This window comes from Oryctolagus cuniculus, chromosome 8 (assembly GCF_051225735.1).
Source record: "Oryctolagus cuniculus isolate XC-2025 breed Fujian yellow rabbit chromosome 8, ASM5122573v1, whole genome shotgun sequence".
Lineage (NCBI taxonomy): Eukaryota > Metazoa > Chordata > Mammalia > Lagomorpha > Leporidae > Oryctolagus > Oryctolagus cuniculus.
Genome location: NC_142874.1, coordinates 92,122,839 through 92,150,695, shown reverse-complemented (window position 1 = coordinate 92,150,695; position 27,857 = coordinate 92,122,839). Strand labels below are relative to the sequence as shown.

Sequence of the window (27,857 nt, the reverse complement as noted above, 5' to 3'; positions counted from 1 at the left end):
GGTACAGTGAGTTAAACTGCCACTTGTGATGCTGGTATCCCCTATGGGCACTGGTTTGTGTCCCAGCTGCTCCACCTCTGATCCAGCTCCCTGCGAATGCACCTGTAAAGCAACAGACTATGGCTCCAAGTGCTTGGACCCCTGCCACCCCATGTGGGATACCCGGATGGTGTTCCAGGCTCCTGGCTTTCACCTGGCCCATCCCTGGCCATTTGGGAAGTGAACCAGTAGGTGAAGATCTCTATATCTCTCCATCTCTCGCTGTGACTCTGCCTTTCAAATAAATAAATAAATCTTTAAAAGCAATGGGTATCAAAGGAATTGGATGGCAAAAATGGTTCTTTGCTAATGACAGTGTAGGCAAGGAAGGACACTCCAGAGAAAATGCTACACAGGCAATATCAAAAAGTTTGCAAAAACTAAAATTATAAGTTTATTTTGGTGAAAAATTTTGAAATCCATGGTTTCTCCATAAAACTAATTTTCCATTATCTTTTTTGAAAATTCCCCATATATATATATATATATATAGAGAGAGAGAGAGAGAGAGTGTCAAACACTGGGTTCTGTCAATGGTTGATTGTGATAATGCATTCATAGCTATTAAGTAGCATTCTACAGGAAACATAACTTTGTTATAGTATATCTGATATTATCCAATCCCTAATGCTTTTAGACAAAAAAATTTTATATAATGAATTTTGATAATACAAAATTTCTTGGAACAGATGGCAAATTACAACGAGACAAGTGAAATGAGTTCTTACTTAAGAGGCCTCAAGTACTTCATGCAGGATCCTTAATTACTGTCATCATCATTGAAACACCAGTCTCGTTTATTGCAGCTGTTACTGACACAGTGTATAGCACCTGCTCTTAAAGTTGTATTTGGGAGGAGCTCATGAGCGGTCACCAAGGAAGACCCAGGGCAGTGGATTTCAGTAAGAAAACAGGATGGCCTTCGATTTTTCTAAGATTTTCCTCTGGATTTTTCACAGAGGAAGGGAAAAGCGGTGTATAAATGGCCATGAAGCTCAGAGGCTTCCCTATAAAACTGGAAAAGCTCAGATAAAGGTAGAACCTTTAGATACTGGTAGGCTGGCTAATAAGAAAGTCATAGGTGAAACTAGGACATATTTGAGTTGAAACCGTAACATTCTAGCAGGGTGAAGCAAGAAGAAACCATGGTCATTGGATAAATATGTGGTTAGTACCCACAGCATGTGCTATTATGCTGGTAATGGTAAGCCCCTATCCCAGCCAAAAATGATACAGCCACCCTCATGGAGCTTATTGGTTTGTGCAGAAGACAGGCCTTTAATCAAAGAATCACACGAAGGAACATTCAACGCCATAAGTACTAACAAAAAGAAGTGCACAACATTTTGAGCTCATGCGGTTGGGTAAACATGCCTAACTAAGGACTGAAGATTGGCCTCCGCCTGCGGCGCCGGCACACTGGGTTCTAGTCCCGGTCAGGGTGCCAGATTCTGTCCCGGTTGCCCCTCTTCCAGACCAGCTCTCTACTGTGGCCAGGGAGTGCAGTGGAGGATGGCCCAAGTGCTTGGGCCCTGCACCCGCATGGGAGACCAGGAGAAGCACCTGGCTCCCGGCTTCGGATCAGCGTGGTGCAACGGCCGCAGCGTGCCGGCCGCAGGGGCCATTGGAGGGTGAACCAACGGTAAAGGAAGACCTTTCTCTCTGTCTCTCTCTCTCTCACTGTCCACTCTGCCTGTCAAAAAAATTTTTTTTAATTAAAAAAAAAAAATAAGGACTGAGGATTGGCCTAAAAGAAGAAATGGAAAAAGGGGAGGGCAGAACCTCTCAGCCAGAGAGGACAAAGAGTGGTTACAGAAGAAGTCTCAGGCTGGCCAAGAACTGGAGGAAGGCCAAAGCGGAACAGACAGCCCGGAGCAAGGAAAGAGAGGTGGCTGAGGAACATAGCAGCAAGGCTGTGGGAGGCCAAGTGAAACACGGTAAAGAGTTTGATGCTTCTTACAGGCAACTGGGAGTCACAAATAGCCTTCAAGCTAAAGACTTTTATGACCAGGTTTGCATTTCCAGAAGATGACTTGGATTAACAAATTAAGAATGGATCCTAAAGGGGCCAGAATGGATGTAGGGAGACCACTTAGTAAGCTGTTAAAACACTCCAGGCAAGAGATGCTATCAGCCATGGGCAGATAAAGAAATTCCCTTCTCTTTCAGAAACCAGTATGCTGGGACCACAGCAGTGACAGCTGGAAAGTATGCTCCAAGGAGAGTAAATACCTCACAAAGCAAGTGGTACTGGATATAGTCTGAATATTTAGATTCATAACCAGAGGATATAGTCTGAACATGAGATCCAAAAACTAAATCATGGGGTGGGTGTTTGTTCTAGCAGCTGAGATGCCAGTTCTGATGCCCATGTCCCATATCAGAGTAGCCGAAATCAAGTCTTGGCTCCATGCCAATTCCAACTTCTAGCTATTGCCACCACAGGAAGTTGCAAGTGATGGCTCAAGTACTGGGTCCCTGCCACTCATATGGGAGACCTGGACTGGGTTCCCTGCTCCTGGCTTCAGCCTTGGCCTGATGCAGACCCAGCCCTTGCAGAGGATATTTTCAGGGAGAACTAGCAGAGGGTTAGCACTCTCTCTCCCACTTTTTTTAATTTTTTTGAAAAACTAAGAGGATAACAGAAAAATATGAGAGTACTAAAAGTTCATGAAAGGAGAGGCACTGTGGTACAGAAGGTTAAAGCCCCAGCCTGTAGTGCCGGCACCAGTTTGAGTCCTAGCTGCTCCACTTCCAATCCACCTCCCTGCTAATGTGCCTAGGAAAGCAGCAGAGGATGGGCCAAGTCCTTGGCCCCTGCACACAAGTGGAAGACCCAGAAGAAGCTCCTGACTTCTGGCTTCAGATTGGCTCAGCTCCAGCTGTTGCGGCCATTTGGGGAGTGAACAAGTGGATGGAAGACTTCTCTCTCTGCCTCTACCTCTCTAACTCTTTCAAATAAATAAAAAATAAAAGTTCATGGAAAACTCATATTTTCAAATTTTCCAGAAAATTTTTGAAGTACCATCATAGTCCTAAGAAGAAGAAACATCTATTTCTATGCCAAAACAGCTAGGGCCATAATTAGATTCAACACATTGCAGTTGTAACTGGTTTCCCTCCCCTAGCATTCTTCCAGGTCCATCCATGCTGCAGCATGTATCAGGGCTCCATTCCTTTTTATTTCTGAACACCGCTTTATTCTATTTTTTAACATCTTTTTAAAAATTTTTAAAGATTTATTTATATGAAAGGCAGAAAGGGAGGGAGGGAGGGAGAAAGAGAGGGGGAGAGAGAGTCTTCCATCCACTGGTTCACTACCCAGTTGGCCACAGCGGCAGGAGCTAGGCCAATCTGAAGCCAGAAGCCAGGAGCCTCTTCCGGGTCTCCCACACCGGGTGCAGGGGCCCAAGGACTTGGGCCATCTTTCACTGCTTTCCCAGGCCATAACAGAGAGCTGGATCAGAAGAGGAGCAGCTGGGACTTGAACCGGCGCCCATGTGGGATGCCGCCAACACTGCAGGCAGCGGCTTTACCCGCTATGCCACAGCGCCGGCCCTTCATTCTATTTTTTATTTATCTATTTATTACTTATTCATCAGCTGATGAACACTGGGTTATTTCCACCTTTTGGCTACTGTGAAAAATGCTGTAACAGACATCTGTGTACAAATTTTCCGGAACATATGCTTTAAGTTTTCTTGTTTATATACCTAAGAGTAGAAATATTCATATGGTAACTCTGGGTCTACCTTTTTGAGAAAATGACAAAATGTTTTCCATGGCAGCTAAACCATTTTACATTCCCACCAGCAACATATGAGTTTTCTAATTCCTGCACATCCTTGAAAATACTATTTTTCTTCTTTTTGTTTTCTAGCTATCTTAGCAAGCACAAATGGCATCTCTTTGAGGTTGATTTGCTTTGTTCTTCCCTATTAACTAATGGTATCAATTATCTGTTTCAGTGGCCATTTTAAGAAATGTCTGTTCAAAGCCTTCACCATTTTAAAAAAACAGAATGACATTTGGGGCTGGTGCTCTGGCGCAGTGAGTTAACACCCTGGCCTGAAGTGCTGGCATCCCATATGGGCACCAGTTCAAGACCCAGCTGTTCTACTTCCAATCCAGCTCTCTGCTATGGCCTGGGATGGCAGTAGAAGATGGTCCAAGTCCTTGGGCCCCTGCACCTGCGAGGGAGACCTGGAAGAAGCTCCTGGCTTCAGATTGGCACAGCTCCGTCCACTGTGGCCAACTGGGGAATGAACCATCGGATGGAAGACCCCTCTCTCTCTCTGCCTCTCTTCTCTCTGTGTAACTCTTTCAAATAAATAAATCTTTTAAAAATAGAATATTTTGCATTATTGAGTTATAAGTGTTCCTGAATACCAGACACTTATATATATGATTTATAAAGTTTTCTCTGATTCTGTGGATTATCTTTTTACTTTCTTGATAGTGCCCTGTTCATTGCTAGTGCATGAAAATACTACTGATATCCATATATTTATCTTTTTCTTCTATTTGAAAGGCAGAGGAGGATGGACAGAGTGAGAGATCTTCCAGCCGCTAATTCACTCCCCAAGTGGCCATAATGGCCAAGCTGGGCCAGGCTAAAGTTAGGGACCTGGAGCTTCTTCTGGGTCTCCCATGTGGATGCAAGAGCCCAAGGACGTGGTCCATCTTCCACTGCTTCTCCCATGTTGGTGCAAGGGCCCAAGAACTTGGGCCATCTTCTGCTGCTTTCCTAAGTGATTAACAAGGAGCTGGATCAGAAGTGGAACAGCCAGTTGTCATATGAATGCTGGCATCACAAGCAGACACTTAACCTGCTACACAATGCCGACCCTCTTGTATATTTATTTATCTTACAACCTTAACTTCACAGAACTCGTTTATTAGTCCAATAGTCTTTTGGAGATTCATTAGGGTTTTCTACATTTATCTTTTTTTTTTTTTTTTGCTTTTTCTAACAACTTTATTTGTCCCTCATTTTCAACAAGTGGTTTTTCTGGTTTATAAGAGATGGTCTATTTGTTGAAATGTCCAGATCAGAGAAGTAAGATCTAACTAGCTGGCACCAAGAGTGGAGCCTACATGTCTGTGTGCTGTTTACCGACAAGTACTTACTAGAAGTCACCGTTTTTCAAAAAGCACATACGTGTCCAAATACACTTATTACATATATTTGCGACCAAGGCATCACAGAGAGGTCACAAAAACATAGGCTGAGTTCAGTTCACGATATAGGTCCTGTGAAAACACAGGTCTCATCTGCGCAGCTTACAATTTTCATATAAATTTAAAGCAGTTAAACAACATTTGAAACTACATCAGTTAAAAAAAAAAAGAAACAACAAAAACCAAAACCCTGTAATTTAGTTCAGGTGTCAGAAACTTGTGAAATCCAAGTCCATGTTGGAGAAAAACGATGAAATCTGTAGCATCAGCCAACTGTCACAGTATTATCTTCCTTTATGAAAGCATCCCAGTGAAATGAACTACGAAGAACATGAGGGTGATCAGAGATTTGGGTGTAGTACTCCCTGAGTGTCTTGTTTTTCACAAGTCAAAGGTAAGGAAGGCCAGGTCACACGTGAGTCCCGGGGCTCGCCGCCTCGGTGCTGCGCCCCCGGCATGGTCCCAGGGCTCTGCACTGCCACTCTGCCTGCACCTGAGCCGCTGCTGCAGGACACCAGGTGATACGCCAGATGAAGACCAACAACTGCAGCCACTAATAAATATTAAACTTCTAAGCAGATCTGAATGCTATATACGTCAGACTGTGGTAACATAACAGAAACAAACACTTTTATGTTTAAAAAATCTTACAGAAGCAGGGTTGATGGGCAAGTCACCTTAACCTAAATTTCAGATGTTATAAGAAAAATATTTTAAAAAATCAAATTCTCTAGATGCTAATCAAGCAGAAAAGAGTGATTATAAGTGGATGCTTAGGCCGGCGCCGTGGCTCACTAGGCTAATCCTCCACCTCGTGGCGCCGGCACACTGGGTTCTAGTCCCGGTAGGGGCGCCAGATTCTGTCCCGGTTGCCCCTCTTCCAGGCCAGCTCTCTGCTGTGGCCCGGGACTGCCGTGGAGGATGGCCCAAGTACTTGGGCCCTGCACCCCATGGGAGACCAGGAGAAGCACCTGGCTCCTGCCATCGGATCAGCGCGGTGCGCCGGCCGCGGCGGCCATTGGAGGGTGAACCAATGACAAAGGAAGACCTTTCTCTCTCTCTCTCTCTCTCTTTCTCACTGACCACTCTGCCTGTCAAAAAAAAAAAAAAAAAAAGTGGATGCTTAGATGTGGGCATTCAAATGTCAAAAAAGTAGCTGTCTTCTTGATTCTTAAAAAAATCTTGGTCCCTACTATATTTCTTCCTGATCATTAATTGCAATTGTACATATGTGTGTATACGTCTGTATATATATATAGATATATATATAAAAATGTATATATGCTTATGAGTGATTAAGTACTTCATTCAAAAAGCATGATAGTTAAGCAAAACTAAGGAGAAACGGTTTGTTGGGATCCAAACATTGTCTTCATTTCAGATGTGCTGGGTTATTCGCTGGGCTTATAGCATCAGGGCACTAAGTGTGACAAATCATATTTTGTGGTCGAATGTAGGAAAATCTTTTCCATAGGCAGATTTTTACAGCAACCCCAAAGATAGATGCCTAACTGTATTTCCCCTCCTCCACATGAAACCTTAGCTGCAAACTAGTTTCAAAAGAGCTGGTAACGATTAGCTTTCAAAAGTTAAAAATCACAAATTTAGGGGTGCGATGTTGGCTCTAATCACCAGGAGGACTTATTCAAAGTCGCAATAATTATTTAACAATAAAAATATCCCACTGCACAAGTGGGGAAACTGAGGCACAAAAAGATGATTTTCGTTTTTGCTTTATACAGCTTTGTCTAAGGCTAGATAGGGAAGCCAAATTCCTAACCATAGCCAGAACTATGGAGGCTAGCCACCTGTGGGGTCTGATACATTCAAACTTTGCATGAACTGCTATATTTAACTCACCTGTCCTATCTGCCTCCTATCTCCTGTCTTAGTCTAACATCTTACAAACCCTTTAAAACATGGATCTGGCACGTGCCACTTAGCAGCTGCAAGGGCCTGCCACTGCTTATAGCAAAAAAAAAAAAAAAAAAAAAAAAGAAAAAACAAAACAAAAAAAAACAACCACTGTACATTGCTGTATGAAATGCAATTAGCAAGATTCAATTATACACTTTGGTAACCTTTCCAGAAAAAAACCCCAAAAGTTGTACGGGTACGCAAGCATGTGGCGTCTTCTATTGTACCAACTGAGTACCGGTAAATAGGAAGGGTGTAGCCGCTGGCACTTCTTGACCAGCTGTCTGTTGCGGCAATGCATCTGCCCGACGAGCTACCATTCCAGTTCGACAGGGTATTTGCCAGTGAGACAGGCTGTGCAGTGACCGTTCTTTTCAAAGCTCTCCGGGCCAATCCCGTTTTCTTGAATCACATCGTGCTTTTTCACTTTCTGCTGTTTAAATTCTATCTCCTCTCGTACAGATGAAACCAGTCCTTCTACCGACAGATACACAACACTGTTGGCTCCAAGATATTCTGCAAGACTATCAAATTCTGGCTTATTGGCAATAAGCTCTTCTTTTGTGGGAATGTTTATTCCCATGAAGCACGGATATCTAATTGGTGGTGAAGCTACTCGAATGTGTACCTCTTTTGCGCCAGATTCTTTGAGCAATTTGATGATGGGTGAGATAGTGTTGCCTCTCACAATTGAATCATCTACAAGAACAATTCTTTTGCCTTTAAAGTTATCCGACAGTACTCCGAATTTTTTGGCCACGCCCAGCTGTCTTAACCTCATGTTTGGTTGAATGAAGGTTCTTCCCACGTACCGGTTTTTACACAGCACCTCCACGTAGGGCAGTCCGCACTTAGCTGCGTAACCGAGGGCAGCGGGCGTCGCCGACTCTGGGACAGTGCTGACCAGATCTGCATCCACGGGGGCTTCAGTTGCCAGCTGCTGACCACAACGGTACCGGACTGTATAGACCATCTGGTTTTCAAACATACTATCTGGTCTTGCAAAATACACATATTCAAAGATACAAAAAGCCACTGGGTTTCCTTCAGATCTTGGTATAATGTCAAGAGTTCGAATGTTATGTCTGGATATTTCCACAATTTCTCCAGGCAAGACTTCACGGTAGTACCTTGCACCGATCGATAAAAAGCTACAAGATTCTGAAGACACTACCCATCCTTCTGTTTCTGAGTTTTTTTTCTCTTTATCATTAATATCAGAAACTGGAATAAGGCGGCCGATGCACAGAGGACGATTTCCGTAAGGGTCTCGCACAGCATAAATCACATCTCTGTGCATGATAAGCAGCGAGTATGCCGTGGGTGCTTCCTTCATCAAGTTTTTAATCCTGGCTACCCAGTCTGGGGTGTCGTCTTGTTCCAGGGGCGGGGTATATGCCAGTAACTGGGTGATCATCTCACTATCAGAACTTGTTGACAGGCCAATGCCATGGCGCAGAAGCTTTTTCCTTAACCGAGCAGCATTTACCAATTCACCATTATGTGCCACAGCTATTTTCCCATGAAGCGTTTCAACAACAAAGGGCTGACAATTTTCCAATTCAGAGTTTCCTGTAGTGGCGTACCTCGTGTGCCCGATTCCAAGATTTGAAACATATAATTTCTTCAAATTGTCTTCAGTGAAGACGTGATTTACAAGACCCATTCCCTTGTGTGTTTTGAACGTTGGCACTGAACTGCCGTCACTGGTCACAATGCCAGCACTCTCCTGACCCCGGTGCTGCAGCCCCACGAGTCCCAGCGTGATCACATGCGGCACATCCAGCTGCGTGGGCCACTCTCCTGAGGCGATGCACCCGAACACGCCACATTCCTCTCGGATTCCTAACTCTTCCAGCTCCATGTCGCCGCCGAAAGCACGTGGAGGAAGCTGCAGCCGCGGCCCGGGTCGGCGCACCAACCAGCTGCCTACATTTATCTTTTATTTCCTTCTCTTGCCTAAATGCCTTGGCTGGAACCTCCAGTACAATATTGAACGGAAGTGGGAAGAGAACGTATCCTGTGTTTTTCCTGATCCTGGGGGTAGGGGAGCAGCTTTCTTTCCCCATCATGTATGTTATTAGCTGTGAGACCCCTTTATCAGTTGAGCAAGTTCCCTTCTACTCTGAGTGCCTCTCTTAAAATCATGAAGGGTGTGGATGGTATCAAATGTGTTTTCTTCATCTTTGAGAAAAGCATGTGGTTATTTTTCCTTTACTATGGTTTATTGCACTGATTGGCTTTCATAACTTAAACCAATATTGCGTTCATGGGATGAGTCCTAGTTGGTTATGACATATAATCCCTTTACACACTGCTGGATTTGGATGGTTACTATTTTTTTTTTTTTTTTGACAGGCAGAGTGGACAGTGAGAGAGAGAGAGAGACAGAGAGAAAGGTCTTCCTTTGCCGTTGGTTCACCCTCCAATGGCCACCGCGGCCGGCGCACCGCACTGATCCGATGGCAGGAGCCAGGTGCTTCTCCTGGTGTCCCATGGGGTACAGGGCCCAAGCACTTGGGCCATCCTCCACTGCACTCTCTGGCCACAGCAGAGAGCTGGCCTGGAAGAGGGGCAACCGGGACAGAATCCAGCACCCCGATCGGGACTAGAACCCCATGTGCCGGCGCCGCAAGGTGGAGGATTAGCCTAGTGAGCCATGGCGCCGGCCGGTTACTATTTCGTTAGAGGTTTTTTCCCTTTTGCATTCAGGGATATTTGCCTATAGGTTGCTCTTCTTGAGGTATATTTGGTTTAGGTAATAAGGTAATATTATCTTCATAGAATGAACTAGAAATGTTTCTCTTATTTTTTGGAAGAGTTAGTGACAGACTAATTCTTATGTAAATATTTAGAATTCGCTAATGAAGCCGTCTGGTTCTAGACTTCTTTTTGCAGGGACTGCTTTTTTTTTACTAATTCAATTTCTTTGGATATTATAGATCTATTCAGATTTTCTAATTTTTGAGTCAGTAGGCATAGCTTGTTTCTCTAGGAATTCATCCATTTAATCACCCATCTGATTTGTTGCTAAACAAGTATTTATAGTATTCTCTTATCCTTTTTATTTCCATAAGCTGTGTAGTAACATTTCCCCTTTTATTCCTGATTTATTAATTTCAATCTATCTTTTCTTCTTGGGCAATCTTGTTAAAAGTTTCTGCCAATGTTGTTGATTTTTTTTTTCAGAAAACTAACTTTTGTTTTGTTATTTTTTCTCATGTTCCAATAAGTTCCTTATTTAATATACAAAATTTCTGATATGTTTTATATCATTGCTGAAAACTAGTGTTTTAATTTAACCAAATACCTCAGTAATTATAAAACTTTCCTGATCTCAACTGTGAAGGGATATAATATTACTTGCCATTCAAAAAGCAGAAACTCTGCTCTATTAATTGTCCTGAGCCCTTGGAAAAAATCCTTAAGCTTTCTGAGCCTCTGTTTTCCTTACGTAGAAAATGGAAGCAGCAGAATGAGTGTCTGGAGATGTTTTTAGTGTTAGATAAGAAGGTATACAAAGGAACTCACGGACCAAGACCAGGCATTTAATAGGCACCTGAAAATGCTGATTCCTTGATTATTAAATTGCATGCTGCCTGAAAGCCCTCTACTATAGAACACCCTATGTTAATAATCCCTCCTTTGCTCACCCAGCCCCATCTTAAGTCTCAGTATGGTCTGGGTCATCCCTCGTGTCGCGGTGCTGTGTACCGAACAGCGGCTGTAGCACGTGGGCCCACAGCAGCCTGCCCTTCCTCCTGTGATTGACTTGCAGCATAGAGACGTAAAGTGGGCCTAAAGAATCTGAATTTCGCTTTTATAAAAAGTTTAAAAATTAAAATAAAAAATTTTTAAAAAGAATATGAGTTTCTCAAGGACATACCCTGGGAAATCTTTAGTGAGATATTTCAAAAAAGTCTATGGAAAAGGGAAATAAATGATAAATTTATCTTGTGCAAAAAAATTTGAAACCTACATGATAATTTTTTCACAATAAATATTTCATGAACTTTTAGAAGAGCCCTTTTATGTGAAGAGTAAATAAAGGTACCAGAGGGGGCTATCAGCTGAGGGGCTGGTGAGGACTGTCAGCTCAGCTTCCTCTCTCGGTGGCTAAGAGGCCAGGCTGGGGGAGGAAGTCACTGTAAGAGTTTAATCAGTCTGCAGAGTGGGGAGTGGTCTAAAGCTCAGCAGAGTGTGTCTCTGTGTGGGATACAAGATAACTGAGAAGGCAGGAGAATGAAAGGTAAGGCAAGACTATCTTGGAATATGAGGAGACCTGAAGAGGCAAGAGCATAGAGGGGTGACTTCAAGACTTTAAGACAAAGAGAAGACAGGAAACACCAAGACTTTGCAGACAGTTGCAAAAATCACTTACTTATGAAAAAGTCTAAAAAAGAGATGCAACTGTTATTCTGAACAATATAAGAGACTATAAGAAAAAAAAAACAGGGACCAGCACTGTGGCATAGTGGGTTAGGCCACTGCCTGTGGAGCGGGCATCCCATATGGGTGTCAGTTCAAAACCCAGTTGCTCCACTTCTGATCCAACTCTCTTCTATGGCCTGGGAAAGCAGTGGAGGATGGCCCAAGTCCTTGGGCCCCTGCACCTGCACCTGCGTGGGAGACCTGGAAAAAGCTGCAAGGTCCTGGCTCCTGGCTTCGGATCGGCGCAGCTCCAACCATTGTGGCCAACAGGAGAGTGAACCATCGGATGGAGGACCTCTCTCTCTTTCTCTCTGCCTCTCCTCTCTCTGTGTAACTCTTTCAAATAAATAAATGAATCTTTAAAAGAGAGAGAGAGAGAGAGAGAGAGAGAGAGAGAGAGAATACCAGAGATGGGTTTTACTTGTAATACTCAGATTAAAGGTGACTGTTCTAATATCAAAGTAACAAAGGAGGAAAAACTTTTTCACTCTAACATTTCCTGTCTGTATTTCAGTCATCAAGAAAATCTAACACTAAAAAGAAAACATGTCATTATTCTGAGTGCATTAGAATGTATCACAGTAGAACACACACACTGCACAAGGGCAAGTTCAATTCTGAGCCAAAGCCTGACAGAACGCAAGGTTCAGCTGCCAGACAAGCCACAAGCCCATCACCAATAAAAAACAGGCCACAAACAATTCCATTGTATGCCCAACTCCTGATGATGCCCCTTGAAAGCCAATGAGTTCAGAAAAGAACAATCATTTCTATCAGTTCTTTCAGTGTGGTTTTGAGGAAAAAGAATAAAGTGACAGTAATCAAATGAGCAGCTGGGAAAAGGAAAGCCAGCATGAAATACAATGGCCAAAAAGGTTCTCCTGTGCTCTGACAAACACGAATAAGGTGCAGCCTATGTTACATAGCAAAACACTCTAACAGAGCATTGGTTATGGAATGATTAAAAGATGAACTGCAACACTTTTAAAAGAGCATGTGTAAACATTACACATCCCTACAATGTTGTGTTGATGTTCATGGGTTACACATCATACTGCCACAACTCCCCTGACTTACAAGAGTATGGTTGATCTGAAAATTCTCTTACTTATTCTATCACCTTCTGCAGTTTTCTGACCCAACTTCTACACAGGAAGTTGTGTTTTCATATGGGAGAAAACTGATTATAGTAAGCTTGTGTGTGGACAAAAAATGGTGTTTTTAGATGCTAAGGAGAAAACTTCATGTGGGGCTGGCCCTGTGGTATAGCGGGTAAAGCTGCCATCTGCAAAGCTGTTATCCCATTTGGGCACCGGTTCATGTCCCAGCTGTTCCACTTCCAATCCACAAATGCACCAGGAAGAAGCAGTGGAAGGTGATCCAAGTGCTTGGGCCCCTACCACCCATGTGGGAGACTCAGGTGAAGCTCCTAGCTCCTGGCTTTAGCCTGGCTCAGCACTGACTGTTGCAGCCACGTGGGGAGTGAACCAGTAAATAGAAGATCTCTCTTTGTCTGTCTGTCTAAGTAAAATAAAGAAAACTAAACATGTGATCATGTTTAACCAAAGCTTATGATTTACTTCAGATTAATCCATCTGATTAGGATTAGGCTTTTATCTTCTCTGCAAGAACCTGAAACAAAGTATGACAACATCAGGTAAGTAAGCAGTGGCTCCACTATAAGCTAAATGTGTATGGAGTCACAGATTTATGAAATAAAATAGGTAAATAGGAAAAGTTAAATGGAAGCATTAATAGGAAAATAATATCCACAATTTAATGATAGTTTATTTTAAAATCAAATATAAACATGCCATATAACTAAACAATTTCACTCATACACTTCTACCCGTCTCAAAAAAATTAGAGGGGCAGTCATTGTAGAGAAGTGGGTTAAGCTACTGCCTGCAATGCCGGCATACCATCTGGCTGCTGGTTTGAGATATGGCTGCTCCACTTCCAATCCAGTTCTCTACTGGTGTGCCTGGTAAAGCAGTGGAAGATGGCCCAAGTGTATGGGCCCCTGAGAGACCTGGAAGAAATCTCCGGGATCCTGACTTCAGCCTGACCCTGCCCCAGCAATTGTGGTCATTTGAGGAGTGAACCAGTGGATGCAAGAGCTCTGTTTTTTTCTCTTTCTGTAACTCTGCCTTTCAAATAAATAAAATCTTTTCAAAATTAGAATATTTTATACAAGTATTTGCATAGTAATATTCATAACTGTATTATCCATAACAATAAAAGATGGAAACAATCCAAATGTCCATCAAGTGGCAAACAGATAAAATGTGTGTATCTTTACAACAGAATACTATCTGGCCAGAAAAAATAATGAAGCACAACATAACATAACAACATATGGTTAAGCTTCAAAAGCATTATGCTTGATGAGAAGCCAGATGCAAAGGATCATATTGTATGAGTCCACTTATATGAAATGCTGAGAAAAATGAAATCTATAGAGCTAGAAGCAGATTTATTTCTCTGGAGCTGGCAGCAGGAAAGGGGGGGTGCTGGGAATGGGCATGAGGGTATTTGAATGACAGCAGAAATATTCTAGAATTGGGTCATCAGGGCTGGTAGTTGGTGGAGCCATTAAGACATCATTTGGGATGCCCACCTCCGCTATCAGGGTGCCTTGACTCAAGTCCCTGCTCTGCTCTCAATTCCAGCTTCCAGCGAATGCCCACCCCGAAGGGCAGTAGACGGCTCAAGTAGCCGGGTCTCTGCCACACATGGGAGACCTGGACTGAGTTCACAGCTCCTCTTGGGTTTGGCCCAATCTTGGCTGTTTCCGGCATTTGAAGAGTGAACCAGAGCACAGATCTCTCCTGGCTTGTCTATCTCTCTCTTTTTCTCTGCCTATCAAATACATGAATAAATAAAATTAGATCATGGTGACTGTACAACTTTATAAATATATTAATCACTTAATTGTACACTTAAAATTTTATGGTATATCAACTATATCTCAATAAAAGTGCTTTGAAAATGCTTCCAGGAAGGTGCATAGTGTAACATGTACCTTTTGACATAAGCATATACTTATGTAACCACAGATAAAGAAACAAAGTTTTTTTGTATTCCTTCTGAATTATTACTCACCACCCTCTTCCATAACAGTGGTTAACAACAATTTGCTTCCTGTCACCATGATTAGTCTTGCTTTATTTAAATTTTAATATAAAAGGGATCAATACAGTATGTACCCTTTTCTGACTGGTTTGTTTTACTCAACATAAGTCTCTGACACTAAATCAAGTTTATATCATTGCCTTTTTTTTTTTTTTTGACTGTTGTGGAGTATCCCACTGTATGATTATACCACGATTTGTTTATAAATTCTCCTACTAAAGGACATTTAGCAGGTTAAGCCTGCAGCACCAGCATACCATGTGGGCATCAGTTTGAGTCTTTGCTGCCCCACTTCCAAACTAGCTCCCTGCTGATATGCCTGGGAAAGCAGAAGACGGCCCAAATACTTGGACTCTTGTACCAATGTAGGAGATGGAGATGAAGCTCCTGGCTCTGGCCTGGCCCAACCCTGATCATTGTGGCCATTTAGGAAGAGAACTCTAGAGGGAAGATGGATGGAAGATCTCTCTCTTCATCTCTCCTTCTCCCTTCTCTCTGCATATCTCTGCCTTCCAAATAACAAAACTGTGGGTGGAGCATTTGGGTTGTTTCTAGTTCAGGGTAATTATGAATAACGTGCTATGACCATTATTTTATTTTAAAGATTTATTTATTTTAAAGTCAGAGTTACACAGAGAAGGAGACGCAGAGAGAGAGGTCTTCCATCCACTGGTTCAGTCCCCAGATGGCCACAATGGCCAGAACTGTGCCAATCTGAAGCCAGGAGCTTCTTCAGGGTCTCCCACGCAGGTGCAGGGGCCCAAGGTCTTGGGACATCTTCCACTGCTTTCCCAGGCCATAGAAGAGAGTTGGATTGGAAGCGGAGCGGCTGGGACTCGAACCAGCACCCATATGGGATGCCCGCACTCCAGGCAGTGGCTTTACCCACTACGTCACAGTGCCAGCCCCTAACCATTAATTTAGATGTGTGTTGGTGTGCACACGCACTTGCTTTTCTTAGCTTCATAGGTAGCAATAGAAATGCTCATTCAAAAGGGAAGCAGGGAGTTCCAAGATGACAGAATATCAACAGGGTGTTCTGATCTAGGCTAAGCAAAATTAATATAGAAAAAAGTGGAGAAAGTATACTCTCAGGGCCAAACTGCAGGGGAACTGCGAAAGCAGTAGAAATAGCCCAGACAAGTGTGGACATTGCAGACAAGGAGAAAGCAGCAACAAAACAAAACAAAACAAAACAAAACAAAAAAAAAAAAAAAAAAAAACGAAGAATTAGCAGCTTGGATCTGGGGGAAAAAGCACCTGCCCTGGCAAACCAGGTGAGACTGGACTGCATGGGCTGTGCAACTGTTGATACAGGGAGAGCTTAGTGAACTGCACAGTTTTTGGGTCTGGGCCAGATCCCTCAGGGCAGCAGGATGGATACTCATCCAGAAAAGTGGTGAAAAGAAAGCAGTGCATCTATCTCTCTCCCCCTTCTCCCCGCTACAACAGCGACCTGCAGCCAGTGATGGGAGGGCTGGCACCATTTTTGGACATAAGCAGGTAGCAACTGCTCCAGCTTTTGTGCATGCACCCAGCAACATTTGGGGTCACCTTCCACCCAGTCAGCAGGCACAACCACAGCAATTCAGGAACAACTGATGGGGACAGTCTCCCCTGCACCAGCTGCATCCATGTGGCAATGGGAGGGGAGGAGAAGCCATCCCTACAAAAGGGAAGTGACACCTGCAGTACTCTCTTATGCACCTAGCACAATTCTGAAGCAAGCTGGGCTGTGGCCTGTGGGTAAGGAGCAGACCTGTGATCCAGAGATCTTACCAGAGAAAAATCCACATTCCCCACAGACTTTGAATCTGGTTGGGAGGGCTGGATAGATCCAGTGGGCTGGAACACATGGACAGTGGCTCTGGGAACATTTCAGTCTCCCTGCAGACAGGACGGGCTAGCAGAGCAGAATGACCTCACGGGCACTCCTTGGCCCTGAGAGCCCTGGGTGCTGAAACTGAGAAAACACTGGGACTGTGAGAGGAGGCAGGGTGTAGCTGGGTGCTGGGCAATCACAGAGTGCCGCTGCATACTCTCAGAGCTGCTCGGTTGCCTAGAGCAGCTCATAGCAGAGAGAACCATGCTCACAAGAAACAATGCACAGATCATACGTGCAGTTCATACAGTGGTGTAGGTAAGTATTGAACGGTCAGGGACTAACACCTGGGCATTCCACAGGTTGGAAGAGAAGGGATGGTCACACCAACAGAGGTGATCTTTCTTCTCCATCCTGTTAACCAGAGGAGAACTACTATGCTCAACTTGGGTGTTATCCTGGATACTCATTCCATGCTGGAGCACTGGCCAGAGCTCCCTGGCCACATCTACCATACACGTCTCGGTATTCTCTGAAAGTGTAGACATTCCACTAAGCCACAGAGGAATAGCTCAAATAGAAAAATCCATCAAAGGAAAAAAAAATTCTACAAATGCCTATAAAAAATAAAGAAATTCAAGAAACAAGAATAAGGAAGGCACTATGACCCTCCCCCTCAAAGGAACACAACATTTCAATATTAAAATGTGAAGATGGAGAGATTGAGGAGATGCCAGAAATGAAATTCAAAAAATTAATCACAGGATTACTCAAAAGCAATCAGAAGCAAATCCACAAACCAAAGAAAACCATATATGATACGAATGAAAATTTTTCCCATGAAATTAAGATTCTAAAGTGAAATCAAAATGAAACATTAGAAATGCAGAATTCTGGGGCCGGTGCCATGGTTCACTTGGCTAATCCTCCACCTGCAGCGCCAGCATCCCATATGGGCACTGGGTTCTAGTCCCAGTTGCTCCTCTTCCAGTCCAGCTCTCTGCTGTGGCCTGGGAGGGCAGTAGAGGATGGCCCAAGTGCTTGGGCCCCTGCACCCACATGGGAGACCAGGAATAAACTCCTGACTCCTGGCTGTGGATCGGTGCAGCGCCAGCTGTAGCGGCCATTTTGGGAGTGAACCAATGGAAGGAAGACCTTTCTCTCTGTCTCTCTCTGTCTATAACTCTACCTGTCAAATAAAAAAAAAAAAGAAATGAAGAATTCAATAGATCAAATAAAAAATGCTGTAGAAAGCCTTAAAAACAGAGTTAGTGAGGCAAAAGAAAGAAAATTTGACTAGAAGAGAAATATTTGGAAATTTTACATCAGACCAAAAAAAAATGAAGAAGAAGAATTAGAAACCTTAAAAACAGTACTGGAGATCTATGGGATATTATCAAATGAGCCAACACATAGGTCTTAAGAGTGCCTGAAGGTGTGGAAAAAGAGAAGTTTCTATAAGGCCTGTTTAGTGAAATAATTACAGAAAACTTCACTAATTTGGAGAAAGAAAGGGACATCCAAGTACAGGAAGCACACAGAACTCCTAATAGACATGACCAGAAAAGATTTTAACCATGATACTTTGTAGTGAAACTGTCCACAGTAAAGCATAAAGAAAAGTTTCTAAAATTTGCATGAGAGAAACGTGAGACTACTTTCAGAATACCTCCAATTAGACTCACAGCTGACTTCTCATCAGAAACCCTACAGGCTAGAAGACAATGGCATGATATAATCCAAATCTTAATTTAAAAAAAAGAAAAATGTCAACCCAGAATATTGTACTCTGCAAAGCTCTCATTTATGAATGGAGGTGAAAAAAGACCTTCCATAACAAACAGAAATTGAAAGAATTTGTCACCATTCATCCAGCCTTACAAAAAATGCTAAAAAATGTGTTATACACAGAAACACAGAGAGCAAGCCAACATCACGAAAGAATGTCTCCCAGTAAAAATATAAAGGAAATCCAAAGTAGATGACAGGAATATTCACAGAAACATGGCAGGACCAAGTAGTTACTTATCAATAGTTACCCTGAATGTAAATGGCCTCAAATCTCCAGTTAAAAGATACAAACTGGCCGATGGACTAAAAAACAAGACCCATCTATTTGCTGCCTATAAGAAACATATCTTGCCAACAAAGATATACACAGACTGAAAGTGAAAGGATGGAAAAAGGTATTCCATGCCAACAGAAACAAACAAACAAACAAACAAACAAAAAAGCTTGTGTAGCCATCCTAATATCAGACAAAATAGACTAACACAAAAACTGGTAAAAGAGACAAAGAAGGACACTAGTAATGAATAAGGGATCAATACAACAGGAAGATGTGACTATAGTAAATGTATATGCACCCAATTACAGGGCACCTGCCTATTTAAAAGAACTGTTAATGGATCTAAAGGGACACATAGACTCCAATACAATAGCAATGGAAGACTTCAACATCCCACTTTCATCAATGGATAGATCCACCAGCCAGAAAATCAACAAAGAAACAGCAGAGCTAATCAACACTAAGGACCAAATGAACCTAACTGATATCTACAGAACTTTTCACCAAACAGTGGCAGAATACACATTCTTCTCTACAGTGCATGGAACCTTCCCTAGAATAGACCATATATTATGCCATAAAGTCAGTCTCAGCAAATTCAAAAAAAATCAAAATCATACCATGCACCTTCTCTGATCACAATGGCCTGAAGCTCAAAACCAACAACTCAAGAATCTCAAGAATATATGCAAGGGTCTGGCACCATGGCACAGTATGTTAATCCTTCGCCTATGGTTCCGGTATCCCATATGGGCACTGGTTCTAGTACTGGCTGCTCCACTTCCAATCCAGCTCTCTGCTATGGTCTGGGAAAGCAGTAGAAGATGGCCCAAGGCCCTGCACTCTCATAGGAGACCAGGAAGAAGCACCTGGCTTCTGGCTTTAGATTGGCGCAGCCCCAACCATTGCAGCCATTTGGGGAGTGAACCAATGGAAGGAAGACCTTTCTCTCTGTCTCTCCCTCTCACTATCTGTAACTCTAACTCTCAAATAAAATAAATAAAATCTAAAAAAAAAATATACAAACACACGGAGACTGAACAACATGCTCCTAAATGAACAGTGGGTCACAGAAGAAATCAAAAGAGAAATCAGGGAAGTTATGGGGGGGGGGAGCTATTGTAATCCATAAGCTGTACTTGGAAATTTATGTTCATTAAATTAAATAAAATAAAAGAGAGAAATCAAAAAATTCTGGAAATGAAGAAGACAATACATCATATCAAAACTTATAGGATACAGCAATCGTGTTAAGAGGGAAGTTTATAGCAATTAGTGCCTATATCAAGAAACTGGAAAGTCACCAAATAAATGAGCTATCAACACATCTCAAGGACCTAGAAAAAGAACAAACCAAACCCCAAATTAGTAGGGTGGAAATAATTAAAATTAAGGAAGAAATTGGCCGGCGCCGTGGCTCACTAGGCTAATCCTCCGCCTAGCGGCGCCGGCACACCGGGTTCTAGTCCCGGTCGGGGCGCCGGATTCTGTCCCGGTTGCCCCTCTTCCAGGCCAGCTCTCTGCTGTGGCCAGGGAGTGCAGTGGAGGATGGCCCAAGTGCTTGGGCCCTGCACCCCATGGGAGACCAGGAAAAGCACCTGGCTCCTGGCTCCTGCCATCGGATCAGCGCGGTGCGCCGGTCGCAGCGCGCCAGCCGCGGCGGCCATTGGAAGGTGAACCAACGGCAAAAGGAAGACCTTTCTCTCTGTCTCTCTCTCTCACTGTCCACTCTGCCTGTCAAAAAAAAAAAAATTAAGGAAGAAATAAACAAAACTAAAACCAAAAAGAAAAAAAAATACAAAAGATCAATGAAATAAAGAGCTGTTCTTTTGAAAAAAAAAATAGAATTGATACATCATTGGCCCAATTAACCAAAAGAGGGAGAAGATTCTAATCACTAAAATCAGAGATGAAAAAGTAAATGTAACAACACACACCACAAAAATAAAAACAATCAATAGTAATTACTACACAAAGCTGTATGCCAACAAATCAGGAAACCTAAATAAATGGATAGATTCCTGGACATATACAATCTACCAAAATTGAGTCATGGAGACATAGAACACCTAAACATTCCAATAGCAAAGATGGAGATTGAATCAGTAATAAAGACCTTTCCAACAAAGAAGAGCCAGGTCCTGACAGCTTCACTGCTGAATTCTATCAAACATTTAAAGAATAACTAACTCCAATTCTTCTCAAGCTATTCAAAATAATCAAAAGGAAGGGAATCCTCCCAAACTCTTTCTATGAAGCTAGCATCGCCTTAATTCCTAAACCTGAAAAAGATACAACAGAGGAAAAGAACTACAGACCAATCTCCCTGATGAACACAGACACAAAAATACTCAAATAGCTAATGCAATCTTAAACAATAAAAACAAAGCTGGAGGCATCACAATACCAGACCTCAAGACATACTACAGGGCAGTTATAATCAAAACAGCCTGGTTGGTGCTGCAGCTCAATAGGCTAATCCTCCGCCTGTGGCACCGGCACACTGGGTTCTAGTCCTGGTCGGGGCACCGGATTCTGTCCCGGTTGCTCCTCTTCCAGTCCAGCTCTCTGCTGTGGCCCGGGAGTGTAGTGGAGGATGGCCAAAGTCCTTGGGCCCTGCACCAGCATGGGAGACCAGGAAAAGCACCTGGCTCCTGGCTTCAGATCAGTGCAGTATGCCAGCCGCAGCAGCCATTGAGGGGTGAACCAACGGAAAAGGAAGACCTTTCTTTCTCTCTCTCTCTCTCTCTCTCCCTCTCTCATTATCCACTCTGCCTGTCCAAAAAAACAGCCTGGTACTGGCACAAAAACAGATGTGTAGAGCAATGGAGCAGAATAGGACCTCCAGAAATTAGTCCATGCATCTATAAACAACTTATCTTTGACAAAGAGCAAAAAGCAACCCCTTGAGCCAAGACAATCTATTCAACAAATGATGCTGGGAAAACTGGACCTCTGCATGCAGAAGTATGAAACAAGACCCTTTACGCCTTACACAAAAATCCATTCAAAATGGATCAGAGACCTCATTCTAGAATGTGATATCATCAAATTACTAGAGAACACTGGGGAAACCCTACAAGACACTGGCACAAGGGAAAATTTCTTGGAAAAGATCCCTGAAGCACAGGCAATCAAAGCCAAAATTAACAAGTGGGATTACATCAAACTGAGAAGCTTCTGCACTGCAAAAGAAACACTCCACAATGTGAAGAAGTAACCAACAGAATGGGAGAAAATATTTGCAAACTATGCAACTTACAGAGGATTAACTTCCAGAATCTATGAAGAGCTCCAGAAACTCAACGACCACAAAAAAAAAAATAAATAAAAAACAAAACCTAGCCAAGAAATGGGCAAAGGACCTGAACAGATGTTTTTCAAGAGAGAAAATTCAAATGGTCAATAGACACATGAAAAAACGTTCAGGATCGCTAGCCATTAGGGAAGTGCAAATCAAAACCATAATGAAGTTTTACCTCACCCCTATTAGAATGTCTCTCATACAGAAATCAACAAACAACAAATGCTGGTAAAGATGTGGGGAAAAAGGTACCCTAATCTACTGTTGGTGGGGATGTAAATTGGTACAGCCACTATGGAAGACAGTACGCAGACATTTCAGAAATCTGAATATAGATCTATCATATGACCCAGCCATCCCACTCCTGGGAATTTGTCCAAAGGAAATGAAATCAGCATATGAAACAGTGACCTGTACACCTATATTCATCTCAGCTCAATTTACATTAGCTAAGATATGGATGTCCATCAACTGAAAACTGGATAAAGAAATTATGGTGTATATATATACTATGGAATACTACAACAGCAGTGTAAACAAAAAAAAGAAATGAAATCCTGTCATTTACAACAAAATGGATGCAACAGGAAACCATTATTCTTAGTGAAATAGTCAAAAAAAGACAAATATCATATGGTCTCTCTGCTCTGTGGTAACTAATGGAGTACTTAAAAGGTAATATATAGCAGCAAAACTGACACCTTGAGATCCTATGATTTTGAACAGCCCTTGCCCTGACTGTCGAGGAACAATTGTGTGTGTGTGTGTTTGTTCTCTTTCTCTTTTTTTTTCATACTATTTGGTGAACTCTCTACATAGTGTAGGGTTAATCTTATGAGTATAAAATTAACTGAAAACTGATCTCTAAAAAAATAAGATTGGGAAAGGAAGAGGGAGGAGGAAGAGAGGTGAGAGTATGTGTGGTAGGGAGGGAGTGAAGGAAGAATAACCATGTTCCCAAATTTGTATATATTAAATGCATGAAGCTGTATTCCTTAAACAAATTTTTTTAAAAGGAAGTAAATATTTAGGTTAGGTAGAAACCGCCATAAATTTTTCCAAAGTTGTTAAATTTATACTTCTACTAACAACATCTAAAAGGTTCTCCCTCCTCACCAACAATTTGTATTGTCAATAAATCATTTCAGCTAATCTGCTGGATATGTAGGGATATCTTGGTATGGCTTTAACTGCATCTTGAGAATATTTTCACATATTTATTGACCATAAGTCCATTTGTTTTCTGAAGTGCTTATTCAATATTTCTGTTCATTTAAAAATTACTATTTTTTTTACTTATTTGAGAGACAGAGACAGACAGGGAAATTTCCACCTGCTGGTTAACTCTTCAAATGCCTACTACAGCCATGGCTGGGCCAGAGACAGAACCAGGAGCCAGGAATACAGTCCAGGTCTTCCACTTGCATGGCAGGAACCCAAGACCTGATCCATCAAGGCTGTCTTCCAGGTTAGTGTCCCTGTTGCTTCACGTCTGATCCAGCTCCCTGCTAATGCTCCTGGGAAAGCACTTGGAGATGGCCCAAGGACCTGGACCCCTGCCACCCATGTGGGAGACCCAGATGAAGCTCCTGGTTCATGGCTTCAGCCTGGCCCAGCGCTGGCCATTGCAGACATCTTGGGAGTGAACCAGCAGATGAAGACCTCTCTCTGTAACTCTGGCTTTAAAAATAAATAAATAGCCTGAATATAGCCCTACCACATGACCCAGCCATCCCACTCCTTGAAATTTACCCAAAGGAAATTAAATTGGCAAATAAAAGAGCTGTCTGCACCTCAGTGTTTATTGCAGCTCAATTCACAATAGCTAAGTCCTGGAATCAACCTAAAGGCCCACCAACAGAAAAAATTCTGGGATATGTACTCTATAGAATACTATACAGCAGTAAAAAAAAAATGAAATCCAGTCATTTGTAACAAAATGGAGGAATCTGGAAAATATCATGCTGAGTGAAATAAGAAATAAGCCCATCCCAAAGGGTCAAATATCATATGTTCTCCTGATCAGTGACAACTAATCGAGCACCAAAAAGGAAACCAGTTGAAGTCAAATCGACACTATGAGAAACAATGACTTGATCAGCCCTGGTCCTGACTGTCGAGGAACAACTTAATACTTTATCCCTTTTAGTATTTTTTTGTTCTACTTAATACCATTGGTTGAATTATTTAATTAACACACAATTATTCTTAGGCGTTTAAATTTAACTGAAAAGTGATCCCTGTTAAATATAAGAGTGGGATTAAGAGAGGGAGGACATGTACACTTCGGCACATGCTCACTTGGACTTACCCTTAATGACAGAGCTAGAAACGTGCCAGGGGATTCCAATTCAATCCCATCAAGGTAGCACGTACCAATGCCATCTCACTAGGCAAAGTGATCAGTTTCAGTTCATAATTGATCATAACAGGATTAAGTGTCAAAGGGATCACATAAACAAGAGTAGTGTCTGCTAATACTAACTGATAGAATTTAAAAAGAGAGAAGGATCCAACATGGGAAGCGTGATATGCAGCAGACTCATAGAATGGCAGATGTCCTAAACAGCATTTGGACCTGGCTAAAAAGCCCATGAGATGCTGTACACTGAGGCTTAATGCTATAACGAGTACTCAAACAGTATATTTCACTTTGTGTTTCTATGGGGGTGCAAACGATTGAAATCTTTACTTAATGTACACTAAACTGATCTTCTGTAAAAAAAAAAAAAAAAAAAAAAAAAAAGAAATTATCAATTCCCAACTTGACTCTCACTGGGATTAAACATGACAATAGGTCTGATCTGATTTCATCATCATTTAAAAAAAAATCATCTATTATTTTTCACTTTATGTTTCTGTGTGGGAACAAACTGTTGAAATCCTTACTTAAGGTATACTAAGCTGATCTTCTGTATATTAAGATAATCGAAAATGAATCTTGATGTGAATGGAAGGGGAGAGGGAGTGGGAAAGGGGAGGGTGGTGGGTGGGAGGGACGGTATGGGGGGGAAAGCCATTGTAACCCATGAGTCGTACTTTGGAAATTTATATTCATTAAATAAAAGATTAAAAAAAAATTAAAATTTTAGTTTAAAAAATAAATAACAGTATACAGAAAAAAAAAAAAAAAAAGCCCATGAGAGTTTCTCAGGCATGGAAAGCCAAGACACTGCAGCAACAAAAAAAGAAAAAGATCTGAATGAAAGATCTCTGTGAATGAGATCCCAGCAGAAAGCATGGGCCATCAAAGAAGGAGGTACCTTTCTCTGAAGGGAGGAGAGAACTTCCTCTTTGACTATGGCCTTGTCTAAATAAGATTGAAGTTTGTGAATTCAGGGGGCTTCCATAGCCTTGGCAGCTCATGACAAGAGCCTCGAGTGATTACTGACATCACAAATAAGAGTGTCAATTGTTAAATCAACAACAGGAGTCACTGTACACCTGCTTCCCATGTAGGACCTCTGTCCTTAATGTGTTGTACTATGCGAATTAACGGTAAAACTACTACTCAAACAGTGCTCTATATTTTGTGTGTCTGTGGGTGCAGTCTGTTGAAATCTTCACTTAGTATATACTAAGTCGATCTTCTGTATATAAAGATAATTGAAAATGAATCTTGATGAAGGATGGGAGAGGGAGTGGGAGATGGGATGGTTGTGGGTGGGAGGGAGGTTATGGGGGAAAAAGCCTCTATGATCCAAAAATTGTACTTTGGAAATTTATATTTATTAAATAAAAGTTGAAAAAATAAATAAATCTTTTTTAAAAAAAGAATTCACTCAGTTTAATGTGTCATCACATATGGGTTGCAAAGAAAAATTCTTTCATTAGAATAAAAACTTGAATTCTTTCATCAAGTAAGGCCTACAAAATCCACATGATCTCTTATGTTAACTGCAGGAACCTGTTCAACAACAAAATGAAATCGACATACCTGAGTAAGGTAGATGGTATCTTTAAATTTCCGTACTGGATCTGTGTTTTTAGGGAGGCTGAAATGATATGTGGCCTGAAGAAGCATTTCGGAGTTACCATTCATATGATGTTGTCGATGATGTGAAAATTTGCTACTGTAAGACCAGTCCTCTTTAGACGAGACCTTTTGAATAGGAATAAGAGTAACAAATTGGAAAGTTAGCAATAAAATTACTTTTCTTTTTGTCCTGAGAAGCTGGGAAAGTGCTTCAGAAAAGAGCTCAGAGTTTGTTCTTTGGCTGTAACTTCGTAAATGTTTTGGCTATCATCGTTACTGGTGAACATCGAATCATAAAACCAGGATTTGGCAACTCCATCATCCCTTATTTAAAGCTAGAAAGTGGGGCCTGGTGCTGTGGCACAGCAGGTAAAGTTGCCACCTACAGCGCAGGCATCCCAAATGGGTGCTGGTTCAAGTCTTGGCTGCTCCACTTCCAATCACGTTCTCTGCTATGGCCTGGGAAAGCAGTAGAAGATGGCCCAGGTCTTTGGGCCCCTGTACCCACATGGGAGACCCTGAAGAAGTCCCTGGCTCCTGGCTTCGGATCAGTGCAGCTCCAGCTGTAGCGGCCAATTGGGGAGTGAACCAGCAGATGGAAGACCTCTCTCTCTCTCTCTGGCTCTCATTCTCTCTGTATGTAACTCTGACTTTCAAATAAATAAATACATCTTTAAAAAAAACTTACTGTTAATATCAGACTAAATGGCAAAAGACTGAAGGGATTCCCCATAAGAAAAAGTCTAGGATTTCTGTTCTCATCACTTCTTTTGTACGTCACACAAAAGTCCTGACCAGGACAATAAGCAAGAAAATGAAATAAAAGGCATCCAAATTGGAAAAGAGGAAATAAACTATCTCTACTTTATATATAATGTCATTCCATCTGAGACAACCCTAAGGAATCCACAAAAAGCACTATTACAGTTAATAAATTTGTTCAGACTCTTTATAAGATACAAGTTCAATATATAAAACCAATTATATCTTCATATGTTAGCTCTGAACCATCTAAAAATGAAATTAAGAAAATAATTCCATTTACTGTAACAACAAAAATAACAACACTTGGGACCAAGTTAACCAATGAAGTATAAGACTTGTACACTGAAAACCACAAAACAGGATCAAAAGAAATTAAACAGCGAACCAGTACTGTGGCGCAGTGGGTTAAGTCACCACTTGTGACACCAGCATCTCATATGACAACAGCCCTGGCTGTTCTGCCTCTGATCTACCTCCCTGCTGGGAAAGCACAATGGCAGCCCATGGACTTGGGCCCCTGCCGCTCACAGGGGAGACCAGGATGAAGTTCCTTGTTCTTGATTTCAGCTTGGCCTAGCAACAGCCATTGCAGCCATTTAGGGGATGAACCAGTGGATGAAAGACCTCTCTCTGTCTCCTCCTCCCCCCTGCCCTCTGTGTGTGTGTGTGTGTGTGTGTGTTGCTCTGTCTTTCAAATACATAATCAATTTTTAAAGAAATTAAAACAGACATCCCCATGCTCTTTGGTCAGAAGACATAATATTTTGGCCAGCACTGCGGCACAGTAAGTTAATCCTCTGCCTACATACAGCGCTGGCATCCCATATGGGTGCCGGTTCTAGTCCCGATTGCTCCTCTTCCAATCCAGCTCTTGCTATGGCCTGGGAAAGTGGTAGAGGATGGCCCAAGTCCTTGGGCCCCTGCACCCACGTGGGAAAACCGGGAAGAGGCTCCTGGCTCCTGGCTTCGAATTGGTGCAGCTCTGGCCGTTGCAGCCATTTGGGGAGTGAACCAGCGGAAGGAAGATCTTTCTCTCTGTCTCTACCTCTCACTGTCTGTAACTCTACATCTCAAATAAATAAATAAAATCTTAAAAAGAAAAAAATAGAATATATAATATCCTTAAAATACAAATACTAGCTGACTTTTTTTTGCAGAAATTACGAAGCTGATACTAAAACTTATTTGGAAATGCAAGACACCCAAAATAGTTAAAATA

General features: G+C 42.1%; 1 protein-coding gene and 1 pseudogene across 2 annotated transcripts in view; both read right to left on the bottom strand.

Moving 5' to 3' along the window:
• Nucleotides 1–27,857, bottom strand: part of MANBA (mannosidase beta) — a 131,412-nt gene that overhangs the window by 9,295 nt on the left and 94,260 nt on the right. Inside the window, exon 13 of the mRNA XM_051819549.3 lies at nucleotides 25,835–25,999. Coding sequence (XP_051675509.3) covers nucleotides 25,835–25,999 — 165 coding nt within the window. The remainder of the gene's footprint in view (nucleotides 1–25,834; nucleotides 26,000–27,857) is intronic.
• Nucleotides 5,210–9,069, bottom strand: LOC149125090 (amidophosphoribosyltransferase pseudogene; annotated as a pseudogene). Its single transcript, XR_016212377.1, has one exon. The product of XR_016212377.1 is annotated as an amidophosphoribosyltransferase pseudogene (transcript).